This window comes from Montipora foliosa, chromosome 6 (genome assembly GCF_036669935.1).
Source record: "Montipora foliosa isolate CH-2021 chromosome 6, ASM3666993v2, whole genome shotgun sequence".
NCBI classification, from domain to species: domain Eukaryota; kingdom Metazoa; phylum Cnidaria; class Anthozoa; order Scleractinia; family Acroporidae; genus Montipora; species Montipora foliosa.
The window spans coordinates 11,222,626-11,237,625 of NC_090874.1; the positions used below are offsets into that span (position 1 = coordinate 11,222,626).

Genomic DNA, 15,000 nt, shown 5'->3' on the forward strand with positions numbered 1-15,000 from the left:
CACGTACATCAAGGGCGTGGCCCTTGCCATGCGGTTTGCCATGGCAACTCGAAGATGCGAATTGAATCGGGTTGAGCCAACGTGATTAACAAGCTCCACCTCCTCTTCTTGTTTAGACTTTTTGGCACAGTTAGCACCCCAATCATGAGTCAGCCAGTCCTCAAGACACTCCCAGCAAAATTGCCCCATACACATTGAACAAGTCATGTGGGGGCATCCCATATTTTTCTCAATGGGGTAGTGGCAATGCGGGCACCTCTTTACGCAAACAGAAGTAATCCCACCAGCTTTAGTTTTGACAATCTTTTCGTAGCTTTCAGTCTGTGATCGAAAGAATGCCGCCTGTGCACATGATGCAGGCCAATGTGGCTCTTTTTGGCACGCGAAACACCAGTTTTGCCCACAGTCACAGCGTATTGGGATTGGAAGAACATCACCTAAGTTCTCATTAACAGAACTCCTTCCAGTTGCCATAACGACCAGATTACACTTGTCTCCAGGGCACCACTTCCACTTGGCATCCAGCTCTACAGCCTTTTCCTGTCTCATTCTCTCAAACTTTGGAAAGCTGTCTGGAAGAAGTGCCATTATCGTGACGTCATCCACAGGAGTATCACAGTCGTACCTGGGGCACATTACAGCAGTCTTGCCTTGTTGAACTTCGGCAGAGAGATACAATCTCCAACAGTCGTTGCAGAACCAGTGCATGCAAGCCATTAATGCAGTACAGGGCAAAAAATCTGCAAATGAAAAATTCATTGGTTAAGTTAGGCAATGCTTCGTTTAACAATTTGTCCAATATTGTCACCATCAATGTTAACTGTCATAATTTTCTTAAGCAATTCTAACTTGCTTAAGTCTTTGAAACAGGAAAGTGAAAGTTATGGTAGCTTTTACTTGTTAGTTGGTCATTTTGGATGTCAGTGAATAGAGACTCCCTCCTCTTTAATTTTTTAAATTTGCACCCGCCCCATAGCTCATTTTGCAGTTTCACTGGCAGCCGTTTATTCTAAATTAAGCCCCCACTGTATAATCAATAACTACAAGAGACTGTTGATCTAATGAAATTTTGTCTGGTAAAGAAATTGCTAGTTTCAGTTGCACAAACTTTCAAGTTTCAAGTGTACAGCTGCTTAAGGTGATTCCCTATAAATAATACTTGTCACAGATTTCCGATACTTCGCACACTTGATATTTGTTAAGGAGATTACAAAAATGCATCAATAAAGAGGGTTTCTGTGGTACAACACCATCTTATGAAAATACGTCTATTTAGGGGCCCTTTTTAACAACTGCTGCACATCCCCAGAGTTAGATAAATTTGGCTTGATTTTATATACCGTATGTATAGTCCGCAAAGTCTGACATCACTTTATTGCTTATTCACTTATGTACAAGAAAAACATAATTATTTAAATGCCTTTGTGAGCATATAACACTCCAAAATTGATTTAACTTCAATATTAGAGCTGTTGCGCTTGTTATTGCTTTTTGCGTACAATTCTATGAAATTGCCAAAAAACGGGCCATAGATTGTTACCAAATCTTTACAATAATAACATAAAGAGTGGGGGGTCACTGTACTTGTTCTGGAGAAAATAGCCATTTCTTGATAGACTGGGCTTGGTGTCAATGGAAATCGCCCATTTTATCAATGAGCGCACTTTGCACATGCGAAATGATGATGCAAAAAATTATGTGCTGGGAACCACCTTAATTTTCATGATTGCACCACAGGCAAGCTCAAGTGTGTGGGAAAGCCTACAAAAATATAAGGATTTTTATGGGAATCCTGATAAAAGGCTTGAGAAGATAATCATACGAAAAATTCTCAATTAAAAAAGCTTAACCTTATTGCCATTGTGGGTCGCTTCCTTCCTGTGTAGGTTTTTTTTCCAGATTCAATGCGATTTGAGCCATTTTCAATTTCTTGGTTGTCAACGGTATTATAAAATAACCAAGGCAACACACTCTATTCTCAGGAGCCCACCAAATTCAGTCAAATGTTCTTGGATGAAATGTTCCCATGGTTACAATTCCACATCAGAATCAATTGACAAAGATTAACCTTTCATTTCAACCCACCAACAAAGCAATAGCAATACAATACAATACATACTTAATTGACCGCTCCCCATAGGGGCTTTTCAGGGCCAATGAAACAATCAACGAAACAACAGAACACAACAACAACAACTGTTAAGAATCCCAACTGGCCGGAGGCAAACCAGTTGGCTATTTACAAGTGCAGCTGGGAAGTTGAACCAGGGACTACCAGGATCAAATTCGACGAGTGGTTAGAGCGGGTCTTGAACCCGGGATCTCCGGATCTCAAGGCAAGCGCCCTAACCACTGGGCCACGCTGCCTCCTAGCAGCTCTGCGAACGACATCAGGCGGTTGTTTGTCCACTCGATCAGAACCAAAAACATTTTCCAAACGTGGATTGCCAAGCAATGTTGGACGGTTGAACTTTGTAACTGGCTTTGTAGCCCTGCCCGCTTTTACAAACTGAGCCCTAACTGGGTACTACATGTAGACTGTACTTTGTCAACGAAACATTTTTTTTATCCCCGTCTCCTGACATGACTGAATTGTCTTGCTCGTCGGATCACAGTCATGCCTCCTTTGTGTTGACAAACTTCAAAAACACATTTTAAAAAATGTGTCATTGACAAACTACGGTCTAGGATCCCAGTTAGAGCTCACTTTGATAAAGCAGGCAGGGTTACAAGGCCGGTTACAATGTTTAACCTTCCAGCATTGCTGGGAAACCCACCTTCTGAAAATGTTTTTGGTTTGGATCAAGTGGACAAACTACTGCCTGAGGTCCTTCGCATGGCTTCTACAATTATCTTGTGGGGGGGGGGGGGAGGGGGAGGGGTTGAAATGAAAGTTTAATCTTTGTCAATTGATTCTGATGTGGAATTGTAACCATGGAAACATTTTATCCAAGAACATTTGACTCAATTTGGTGGGCTCCTGAGAATAGAGTGTGCAGTCTTGTTTATTTCGTAATACCATTGACAACCGAGGGATTGAAAATGGCTCATCTTGCGTTGACTTTTTGAAAAAAAAAACACACAGGAAGGAGACAACCCACAATGGCAATAGACCTTATTCATAAATGGTGGTAACATTTATAATTCTTTTGTCCACGTGCAAATTAGCCCACCAAGCTTCATTTTAGAACAAGAATTCTTTTCAATTCGCTGTATGGTATCGAGGCTTGGAAGGCTAATTTGCACTTTGACAAAAGAATTATAAATTGATCGCCATTTATGAATAAGGTCTATGAGGTTAGGCTTTTTAATTGAGAATTTTTCATATAATTATCTTCTCAAGTCCTTTATCGAGATTTCTCCGGGTATTTCGGTTTGTCCCCAATTAGTGCTTAAGTGCTAGAATTACTAGACACTTCAATAAAGTTCCTTTCCTTTCCTTTTCCCATACAAATCCTTATATTTACATGTATGTTGGTTTTCCCTCACACTGAGCTTGGAACACCTGTGATTGCACTGACTGCCTTCAAAATAATATTATTACTTCACCAAGACAAAAATTTATATAAAATTCAGATCATCAAGGAAAAAATATATAGACAACTTAAAATCCTCCTTACCATCAGGATAGTCATTGTAAAACTCGAGACAGCAGATTTCACATGTAACATTCCCTGGTATGACAGCAATTTCAGACTCTATATCAAGAGAAGACTTATTGCAGCATGTCCTGTTCAGGGATGGACCACTAGGAACAGCTAACGAAGGTAAGCAAGCCTTGTGCGACCATCGGTTTACATGGTACAGCAAATCAAATGACATCTGCGCCACCCTGTTTTGATTCTCATTACTTGCTTTTGGGTTCCAATTATGAACTGTGTCATTGTTTGGTTCTTCAAAACTGTTCTCTTGCTTACAAGTCACACAGAAATGTTTTTCTAAGAACTGCTCAAGAATTTGGAACTTTTTTGCTGGCAGTTCATTGCTTATGGCTGTCACAGTGAATTGCTCATGTCCATCTTTCCTCTGGGTTTGGCTTGTGAAAACAAATTTGACATCCTGGTTTTCTGAGCAGATGCTAAATCGATGAGGTACGCTTTCACCATTCAAGTACAGTTCTCCAAATTGCTTGTGCAGTTTGCAAGGGTCAATCGTCTCTCTTTCTAAATTCACGGTCTGTGAAACAGCCTTACTCGCCACAAGAGCACCATTTGTCAGTTGGACTGTTACAACAGGGTTGGTGTAAAATGCCTGTTGGTTGTCATGGTAGTCAGATTCAGGGGCAAGGTCAAGGTACACTGCAGAACCTTTACCATGCATCGATACAAACTGTGAAGATGCTGAGTTTAGAGGTGAGAGTTTCCCATTTTTATTGTCACCACCCTTAACATGACTTTGTTTCTTGGAATGATTCTCTGGACCAGAACTGAGAGATTCACAGATGTAGCCGCCGATGTCAAATTTTGGGAAGGCACTGTTATTTCCCTCTATCACAGAACAGTGTTCAAAGTTGTTTTCACTGAGAACCATCAATTTCTTCTTCCCCATCAAGCTTTTCACTTTACCACCAGAGGAAGAGTTTTTTTCGTTTTCAAATGCTTCTTTCTTCAACTCCGATTTTCTGTATTGCCCCCACAAACGCCTTTTGTTTCTCTTCCCTTTTTCTTTGCAGCGGGATTTCATCTGATCTCTGAATTCCCTCCAGTCATGTTGCAGATAGCTGGGCCAGGATGTAGCTGACTCTGTGTGAGTGACTTCGTAAAAGACTTCGGGTTCGTCCGACTCTTTCCGTAAGTCTCCTACGTGGGCAAACTTTCGTCGTTTCGGTTTCCGAAGTTCCGCACCGTCCAGTACCGCTATGCAATCGCCATTTTTAAGCCTTGAAGATGGGGAATACCAAGAGGAACTATTTTCTGACACTCTTTCCACAAGAACAACTTTGCAATCGCTTTCACTGCCACAATCTTCGGAAACCCTGTGTTTCAAAATCGTCGGCAGGAGCCAGCGTTTCCTCTTGCTGATGGAATACAACAGTGAATCAGAGGAAAACCCTCTTCCTGAACCCCAACTTCGATTATATCGACTTTCTTGCACAACATCTTCGTCATCAAAGCCATCAAGCACTTTAGCCTTCTTCAGATATCTTCTAAAGTCTTCATCCGTAACATTTACGTCTGAGTTGACAACTGCTTTTATCAGAAATCCCCGGTCTCGGGAAGTGATTCTCTCTGACGGCTTTCGAAGGGTTCGCCCAGTGTGTATTCCATATTTTCCTCTCTCTTTCCAAACCATCCTTGTCTTCTCTCCAGCAAGCTGAAGACTTGTGCAATCGCTTGGGGTTCCGAACTTTTATATGTCTTCAATTATCCCTCATTCAGCAGGTTTTCTGTTGCTATTTCTGCAAGTTACAAACATTTAACCCCTTTTTTTTTTTAGTTTAGTACGTCATTTTGTCGAAATCTCATTGGTTATTTCCATGTTTATACCCAGTCTACACCCGTCGCATATCCGAGAGAGGCCTGGTTACGGCGGACCAAGATGGCGACCGAGGTGTCCAATAAAGACGACTGTAAAATTGATCGATCGAGGTATGTAAATATGTCAAAAAGAGAGAAAGAGAGGTATATCATTTCTCGGAAAATTATGATAATTTTTATCTTGTTCGAGCGGTCAAATTTGTTTGCACTCGGCTTCCCTATTTTGATCCTAGTTCTGGAGCGAACTAAAACACGTGGTTTTCAATGCCCTCGATGCATGCAGTACAGTGAGGATATCTCAGCATCGCTAGTACAGTTATTTTGAATGGTTAGCTTTCATGTAAGGTTAAGGACACTGCCTGCATTTTAGTCATCAGAGTTATGCTCTCAATTAGGTTAACGCACTTATTTAAAGGTTAGCATTTCAATAGGTGTATGACAACTGCAGACTGCCGACAAATAGCGCTAACAAACAGTTGAAAAGCAGTATTTAAGTCTAAGCACCCATTTTAAAACGGTTAGCTTTTACTGCGACTTAGGGTTAGTCTGTGGTATGCACGTGTCAGACACTGCATTCCAGGTAAGGGATTGTCTGGGATTGTCTTGGTTTTTGGGTTAAGAATATTGGTTGATGGTTGGTGGAAATAAAGCATTCTTTCACATGTAGGATAAAGGGCTTTAGTTTGTAAAGAAGCTGTGGTGCTGTGTCAGTAGGGAAGTGAAATAAAGAAAAGGGCCGGTTTATCAACTGAATTGATATGGTAAATTGACCACTGTAAAGAAGTTTGAAAGCTGACATTTCCCTTAACCCATTCACACCTCAAATAGCCTAGAATGCCCCCCATTAACAAGTAAAATCATCAGGTGTCAGACAGAGTAATCTCTATTAAGTGTCACTCTCAGGGGTCATTAAGTTTTTGACTCAAGTTTAACCCATTGACTCCCAGGGGTTCCCCATTGACGAGTAAAATCGTCTGGCGTTAGAAAGAGTAAAATACTAAGTCTGGCCGGTTTAGGCCGGTTTGGACGTCAAAGGGTTAACCCGTTCACACCTGAAACGCCCTAGGATGCCTCCCATTGATGAGTAAAATTGTCTGGCTTTAGACGGAGTAAAAGTGTCACACTTGAGGGTCAATGGGTTAATTCTTTGGAACCTGATCAGTGGATAAAATAAATTATTTTCACAAATAAATTATAATTTTAATTTCCTGATGATTAGTTTTGAATACCAATAGAGTATTTAAACTCATGTGATCAGTAACCTTGTTTTTCCACTGAAACAAAGGAAAACATTTGCATGATAATAGAAATCAATTCCCAGAGGATTAATTGGGTACACCAACATAGGGCCATTGTATTTTTTGGGTGCATCAACATGGCCACCATGATGTCACATGAAAACACTATACAGCTGCCATGACATCATGTACACAAACTTTAGTATTGCTCACTGAATTAACCAATGATGTAAGAAAATATAATATGACTTTCAGCGCAAACCATGATTATAAAGATTCTGTCACTTTTTTCTGCTACACGAAGGAAGAAAACTAAAAGATTTTGTACCATGTTGTACGAATTATTACTTTCTATTTTATAGTGTATTAAATTCAAGAGCAGCAGAAGAGGAAGACTTTCCAAGAGGTGGAGCCTCAGCCCTAACTCCTCTGGAAGTGCGCAAAATAAGGAATGAGGCAGAGAAAGATGTCCTTTTTGGGGTAGCAATAGCTTTTTTACATTGATTACTGTAAGATCAGCAAGATCCCTTAATGTAACAAACTCATTGTTATTCATTGAACTTCTAAAATAAATACCAGCTTACTGTGAAATAATAATGCATACAATTATTACAATCCTTTGGTAGCATCGTTCTACAAAAATAATGTTAGGGAGCATGATTGCGATTGTCGTAATAAATTATTATCAACTTCTTCTTTAGCAACCATAATGCATAAAATACTTTCCTTCGTTAGAAATCATCACTGAATTCAGAATCAAGACCAACAGTTAAAAGGAAGACAAAGAAAGCAAAGAAAACTGTAGAAACAAAAAAAGCAAAATTAGATGACCAGCCTGAATTTTTAGAGAAACCAAGGCAAAGGCTTGTGGAGTCGCTGACATTCAAGGTACAGTGTTGTGTAGGGCAGCATGTACATGTACATATGTATGACTTGTCATGTCCCTTTATAAATTGTGAAGGGCATCATCATCATCATCATCATCATCACAGGCCGATTTTGCGATAAGATACAAAAATTTAGTCGCAAAGTTGTCGCACTGCACTGTGTTGTCAGCAGTTAACAAAACAAAATATGAACCTGGAATACTTGTGTGTAAATAAACTACTGAAAATAATGATTGATCGTGCAGGTACCATTGCAGCTAAATTACACTACAATTTACGCTATCTTCAGATAGAAAGGAAATTCATGGCGAGAAAGAAAATAATTTTGTCATTTCTGCATTTATTTTAGCAAAAGTAGCAGCAAAGTGGTAACTGCTAACATCTTTGTTTCGAAAGAGTTTTGGTGAAAACAAGTCACAAATTTGTGACTTCTCCAGATATTTTAGTCGCAAAGGGAAAAAATTAGTCGCAAATGCAACTGTATTGGTCGCAATGTCGAGCCCTGCCTCATCATCCCTCCAGGGGTTTCAATAACTTTTGAAGTGGATGGCTGGGCTAATCAATGTAAGCAGTGGTCACTCTTGTCTTTTACAAGGGTTTGAGTGAATAATAAAGGCAGAGAAGCTGGCGGTGAGAGGGAAATGTTTGACAACTAAGACTGTGGTATACAGTAAACACCCACATATAAGAACAAGACTAGTAAATTAAGAACATCAGGCTGAAATTTGGTCAATAAAGCACCATATAAATAAGAACAAATTCAGTCTGATAAATGAAACATGTTCTGAATACAAAGGGAAAGGGTATGACAATAAGGAAACAATACAGTACAGTAACTTATATCAAAGTACTGTGGTGTTCAGGACTATTACAAACTATAAAGTCTATTACAAAACAGCATTGTATGTTAATTAAACTTCTAGTAAAATTTAATATATAATTTGAAGTATTTCTGAAACCAATTTTAAGAAGATTTTAAGAACACTTTCAGGCTGATTTCTCACTGAGCACCCCTCAAATAAGAACACGATCGGCCTTAAACCTGAAAAAAAGTGTTCTTATATGCGGGTGTTTGCTGTACTTCCAGTGACTGGCTTCTAATGAAATCTCTGTCCTTCAGCCTTACATGAGATTTCATGCACATCATTGCTCCATACTGCGTTGTCAGCAGATGACATTTTATATTGCTGTAACGTGTACAAGTACATTTATATACCGGTATATGTTGTGGTTCACATTTATTCTTGGTTTATTAATTAAAATAATTTTTTTAAACCAGTTCAGTTTTTCTTTGTCTAATATTCATAATCGTAATTTAAAACAAAGGAAAACAAAAATTGAACCAGTTGGGTTAAACAGTTTTGAACCACAAGAAAATTTGAATCAAACCTAACATAAATGTAAAACCTTGTATGTAAGCCGCATCTTTTTGCCGAAGTATTGGGCTCAAAATCGTGGGTACGGCTTATAATTATACGAGATCATTGCTTTCCGAGGGGTCACAAATAACACTACATGTAAGAAACCTTCAGTACATAAAGATTGAACATCACGAACAAAAAAACAAACAACTTTTTTGCTAGAGTGCTTTAGTTTTTTTCTCAAAATTATGTCCCAGGATATTGTGTTTGGGAAGGTGATATTTCTTTACCTTTCTGTCCATTACTCTGAGCTGCTGAGTAATGCCCTGTTACGTGGGTAAAGGGTAAACAATTAGGATATCTGTTAGGTGAACCATGCTTTTATTTGACAACAGTACTCCATACAGTACCGCTCAAAGATAAGCGAACCATCTAACGCGTTGACAACGCGTTGAGAATGAAGAGTCCATGTTTAAAAATAAAACCAATGCATTTGCAAACTAGTTTCTTTTCAACACGTTTGGCCTTTGTTATTCATTTTACACCTTTGAATTGTGTTTTTAGTTGCGTCGTGAAATGAAATCAGGAAATCAGTCTTGAGACGTATGTAATCGGCGAGGAACAACCACGAAACAGATCCTCGGTCAATATAAAACTCTGAAAAAATTTTCAATCCCAATAATCTGGTACCTTATGGTGCAATTTTGTTTGTTTTGCGGCGAAACTAAAAAATCTTTCAGCAAAGCAGCACGTGCTGCGACGGAAAGACTCTCTAGATGTGGTGTGTATTTTTTATACACTTTCCACATTCTGCAGATGTTCAGGTCAACCCAAATTTCTCAGTGAACTACAATGGCTAGTTCACTGCAATCTTTCTTGTAAAGTTGTCTTGCACTTGACTACATGTAGAACAGTAAGATATTCAGCAGACTAATTTGTGAAATGTTTGCTATTGCCTTTTGTGGTGCTGTGACCTTTCATCACCTCCCTACTGATGTTTAATTTGTCTCACAAGGAACTGAAGGTTCATTCAGTTTCATGAGGTATTAATAAGAGTTTTTTCGGGATTTTTTGGGGGTTTAATTGGAGAGTTCAGTGATTTATACAGAATCATTTAATTCGGTCCTTTTCTTTAAGCAAAAGACCACTCCAAATGTTGACAAAATCATTGTCGCCGGTGCTTTGGGTTCATGTAGTTAAAAGCTGCAAGACAGTTGAAAAGCTATTCACAGATGTCTGGCATTCGCTTGTGTACAACTGCTTGCCGGGGCATTAAATTATAGATTTTCATTACGCTTGTCATTGAAGTGTTTTTGGTCGCAGGGCTCGAGACTAATGGTAGCCAACTAGCCACAGCCTAGTGAAATTTCAGTTTTGGCTAGTAGAAACTTAGAGTGGATTCTGTGGAATTTACTTCCTTAAAAAATGATAAGTTGAAAAAAAACTGAAGAGGAAACCAATGTAGATTTCACTATCCCCACCCCATGTTACGAAATCATGCGGAACTTCTCGGCTGCTGTTTCCATATGCGTGTTTCCATATGGGAGTAACTCCGTCGCAAATTGGCAGGTTTCTATTGCAGGTCACAGGTCACAGGTCATTGTTTTACTAATACAGAAAACATCCTACATGTAAACAGTCATAAAAGCTAACCTTAGGCCTAATTAGGCCTAAAGAAAGGCTTTTAGGCCTAAGGTTAGCTATAATGAATGTTTAGGATGCTTTCTGTGTAAGTAAAACAATGACTTGTGACCTGTGATCTAGTGTTTGGGATCGAGCCAGCGAAAACTGTTTGCAACTGTTTGCGACGTTGTTACGTGTATAATGGAAAGAGGTCGACTGAGCTACAAGGTCAGATGGAGCAGGCCGTGGGAACTGCTCCCGTCTGACCTTGTAGCTCAGTCGGCAGAGCAGCTGTGATCTAACTCGAAGGTCGTGGGTTCAATTCCCACCCTGGTCAGAGTTTTTCTCTGTCCTTGTGTGGGCCCATTTCCATCAGTAGGGCTAACGCTCACATGGTTCATATCGGGTGGAAACTTAGCACTTCACATTACACTCTAATCAGTTAAGTCTGTTCCTATAATTATAAGTACTACACGGCCAGCGTTTGCAAAAACGTAATCCTTCCTTGTAGTTGAAGACTAGTTTGGAATGCGTTTGGTGGTTCGCTTATCTCTGAGTGGTACTGTCATTTAAAACCTAAACTGTTTTGTTGATGTTATTGTGGTAAAAAAGTTAATATCGTCAAAATATAATACTGTAGATTATTTAGAAATGATTGTTGATTATTTTCAACAGAAGCTTTACAAGGGAATGAAAGTGCTGGGGGTAATCAAAGAGGTGAATGAGTTTGATCTGGCTATCAGTTTGCCGAATGGACTGACTGGATTTGTCAGCATCACCGACATAAATGACAAGGTCACTGAGAAATTACAGGAAGAGTTACAGGCTAAAAACAGCGAAGATGATGAGGTATCTCTTACTGGTAGTCAGCTGATTAATGGATTATTTCTTACTGTATAATTATACTATTCTGTTATCCAATGAACGTACAGTTAACTAGTACATGTATGTGTAGATAGTCGCTTAGCTTGCTGGTCAGTTACATATTATCAGTCTGGCAGATAATGATGAAGGACAAAGGGGTAATGCTAAAAATTGCAGCTCCCAAATTATTCTTTCATGTACTGGTGAATTGGTCTGTCTGTCTGTCAGTCTGACCAGGTTTGTCAACCTGTTAGTCAGCGAATTGCCAATTCGGGGTTGGGTTCATTCGCTTTTTTGTTTATCTTTCTGTTTTATGTTGTGTTTTCGGGAAAACAAAAGAAAACGAAACAATGGAAGCAAAAATTTGTAGTTACAAAAACATGAAACAAGTCATTATCCAGCACCCTTCCAAATCGATGCAAAATGAAATAAGCGTTTCTTATTTCATTTCTCTGCTAAAAAGCATGCAACTTCACTTTGCAAGTTGGAAGTGGTTTAAAATGTCAAATATTTTGTCACACGCTGTCTATCACTTATGGGGTCAGTCAATAATTGTGTTCTCGCCATGTTTAGCACCACGGAATCTGGCAATGTTGGCATCGCCCGAAATTGTTCTCTGTAACTTCGTAAATGGTAATTCACTTGCACAAAAGATTTGAAAGTGATTGAAATGAAAACTCACACGCTCTATTTGAAAAGGTGAGATTATGGGGAAATTGTGACATAATGAGCCATGCAGTATGGTCGAAATTTTAGTGATGAGGTCAGGAATGCCATTCGCTGAAATACTTCACGATTAGTGGAATGTTGTTGTTACATTGAAAAAAAAAACCTGCATGGCACGGCAAGTAAGCGATTTTGCAATTATTTTGTGGCTTTTAGGGAGGAGAAGGTACTTTTTTCTGAGCTTTATAACAATGAAGTGGACAACAGAAATTTCCTTACAATGTGACATACATGTTATTTAACTATGCATGAATATTCAGGACTAAAAGTTCGCCTTCTTCTTGGCATTGATCGGCTTTCACAGATTTCTTGTACCCTGCGGCCAGGCATTCTTTTTTGTTTTGAGTGCCAAAGATGGCGACAGAAAACAAATGAGGCTAGATTTCTTGGCGTAACTGACTTCTGATCACTCTGAATTTTTACCCTTAATGTCACTGTGTCAAAGTTTTCACTGAACATTCATGGCATGATTAGTTTCATGCCAAGAGTGAAAGCCTTTTATTGTAGAGTGATCATGGCATATTCACGCCTTGAAAATTTGAAATGGTGAAATGCATAAGCCCCCCTTTTTGCGTTAAGGGTCACATTTTAATGTTCACCACATTGAAACAAAGTTAACCCATTGATTCCAGAACCATGCTCTCCCCCCCTCCCCCCCCCCCCCCTATTGACGAGTAAAACCATCTCTCATTAGACAGACTAAAATCTATGAAGTATCACTCCTACGTAGGATTCAATGTGTTAAAATGGTATTTTTAGTGGATGTCGAGGTTGTTAAATTAAACCCATTGACTCCTGAACATTCCCAACCCACCCCCCCCCCCCCCCCCCCCCCTCCTCCCCAATTGATGGATACAATCATATGCATCTGGCATTAGACAGAGTAAAATCAGTGAAGTATCACTCCTACGTAGGATTCAATTTGTGTTAAAGGGTATTTTGAGTGGATGTAGAGGTTGTTAAATTAAACCGATTGACTCCTGAACATTCCCAACCCACACTCTCCCTTCCCAATTGATGGATACAATCATGATTTCTGCATCTGGCATTAGACAGAGTAAAATCAGTGAAGTATCACTCCTACGTAGGATTCAATGTGTTAAAATGGTATTTTTAGTGGATATAGAGGTTGTTAAATTAAACCATTGACTCCTGCACATTCCCACCCCCCTACCCCCCCCCCCACACCTTCCCTCACTCCCCAATTGATGGATACAATCATCTGGCATTAGACAGAGTAAAATCTGTGAAGTATCACTCCTACGTAGGATTCAATGTGTTAAAGGGTATTTTGAGTGGATGTAAAGGTCATTAAGTTAAACCCATTGACTCCTGAACAACCCCACATCGACGTGTAAAATTGTCTGGTGTTAGACAGAGTAAAATCTATTAAGTCTCACTCCTAAGAGACAATGGGTTAATCGACTGACTCCTGGGAGTGAGGCTTTAGATTTTACTAGTTCTATCTAATGCCAGGTGACATGATTTTACTCGTCAATGGGTTAAAATAGACCATGTGAAATTTGAACAAGTCCTCAGGGTTCTACATGTGGGATCAAGCGTACAAGGGATTTGGGTGATGCAGTTTGCCTAATAGTCAAAATCCTGGAGAATTTTACATAACTGGGCCAGAGAAATCAGGCTATTTCTTGCTCATGTAATAAAAAAATGGATTTGGTTGTTTTTGCAGGCATATTTTCTTGAACTTAGCATGTACTTCAAAGTTGGTTCCCTTGTGCAGTGTTCTGTTTTGAAGCATGAAGTTTCAACTTCAGGTCACCAAAGAATTGAATTATCCTTGAATCCCAAAGAAGTCAACAATGGCCTCACCAAGTTGTCTTTGAAACAAGGAATGGTATGCTGCCCTAAAGGTTGTTGACAAACAGAATTACTGTGGTTGAAAATTCATGAAACCTGAAGCTACATGATTATATTTAATTTTTTTCATTCACAGGTTCTTCAAGGATATGTTTCAAGTGTGGAAGACCATGGGTATCTCATTTCATTTGACATCGAAGACATCAAAGCCTTTTTGGCAAAGAAAGATCTCAGTCAAGGTATATACTGTACATGTAAACTTATTCATACATGACACTTAATGCATGTATAATTAGAATTACTAAAAACTAAGGTGCAAATTAATTACATGATGGACAAGCATCAAATAATTGCTACATGTACACTTTCTGAAGAAAGGTACTGCTTCTGTAAACTACAATGTCATGTCGTAGTGTACTGTACATGTAACTACATAATATGTACTTGCCCCTGCAGTGTAGGCAAAATCCCAAGGAGGCATCATTGTAGCTTGCACGTATGTAGAGTTACAGTGATAATTAATTATAGTATTACATGAGTAGTCTTTATTACCAGGAAAAATCTCAACTTGAGAGCTTCCTTTTACTTGTATCTTGATAAAGACCTGTACTTTCATGTACTCGTAGAATCCACAGAAAAGGGAGCCCTTGAGTTGCCTTTGACCGCACAGTCTTGTCAATATTGTCTAACATTGACATTTTCTGTGGAACATAATTATGCATGATACTGTATCTTCCCAGGCACCAATGCTAAGGTCCAGCAATAAAAGTAGCAAGCCTTAATCAAACAAGGTTTAATTATTTATTTTATTGGCAAACAGTGGTTTTAATAATATTAGGTTGTCATTTGCTGTAAATTTGCATATTGATTTCTTTATTAATGAATTGTTGGCTTACCATTTTGTGAAGAGTTAAAAGAAGGCCATCCACTGTGTGTCGTGATCAAGTCTGTGGCTGAGAAAAACAGGATCATAACAGTTAGCATTGACAACAAAGAGATTCAAGTG

General features: G+C 39.1%; 2 protein-coding genes across 2 annotated transcripts in view; one reads left to right on the top strand and one right to left on the bottom strand.

Moving 5' to 3' along the window:
- Positions 1-5,447, bottom strand: part of LOC138006674 (uncharacterized) — a 6,082-nt gene extending 635 nt beyond the window's left edge. Inside the window, exons 1-2 of the mRNA XM_068853142.1 lie at positions 3,621-5,447; positions 1-740 (exon numbers count right to left, since the gene is read on the bottom strand). The exon at positions 1-740 is cut by the window's left edge and continues 635 nt beyond it. Of these exons, the coding sequence (XP_068709243.1) occupies positions 1-740; positions 3,621-5,292 (2,412 nt within the window). The 5' untranslated portion in view covers positions 5,293-5,447. The remainder of the gene's footprint in view (positions 741-3,620) is intronic.
- Positions 5,448-5,458: 11 nt separating this feature from the next.
- LOC138006672 (protein RRP5 homolog) overlaps positions 5,459-15,000 on the top strand; it is a 56,323-nt gene continuing 46,781 nt past the window's right edge. The window contains exons 1-7 of the mRNA XM_068853140.1: positions 5,459-5,588; positions 7,078-7,195; positions 7,451-7,603; positions 11,262-11,435; positions 13,867-14,031; positions 14,131-14,233; positions 14,903-15,000. The exon at positions 14,903-15,000 is cut by the window's right edge and continues 6 nt beyond it. Coding sequence (XP_068709241.1) covers positions 5,539-5,588; positions 7,078-7,195; positions 7,451-7,603; positions 11,262-11,435; positions 13,867-14,031; positions 14,131-14,233; positions 14,903-15,000 — 861 coding nt within the window. The 5' untranslated portion in view covers positions 5,459-5,538. The remainder of the gene's footprint in view (positions 5,589-7,077; positions 7,196-7,450; positions 7,604-11,261; positions 11,436-13,866; positions 14,032-14,130; positions 14,234-14,902) is intronic.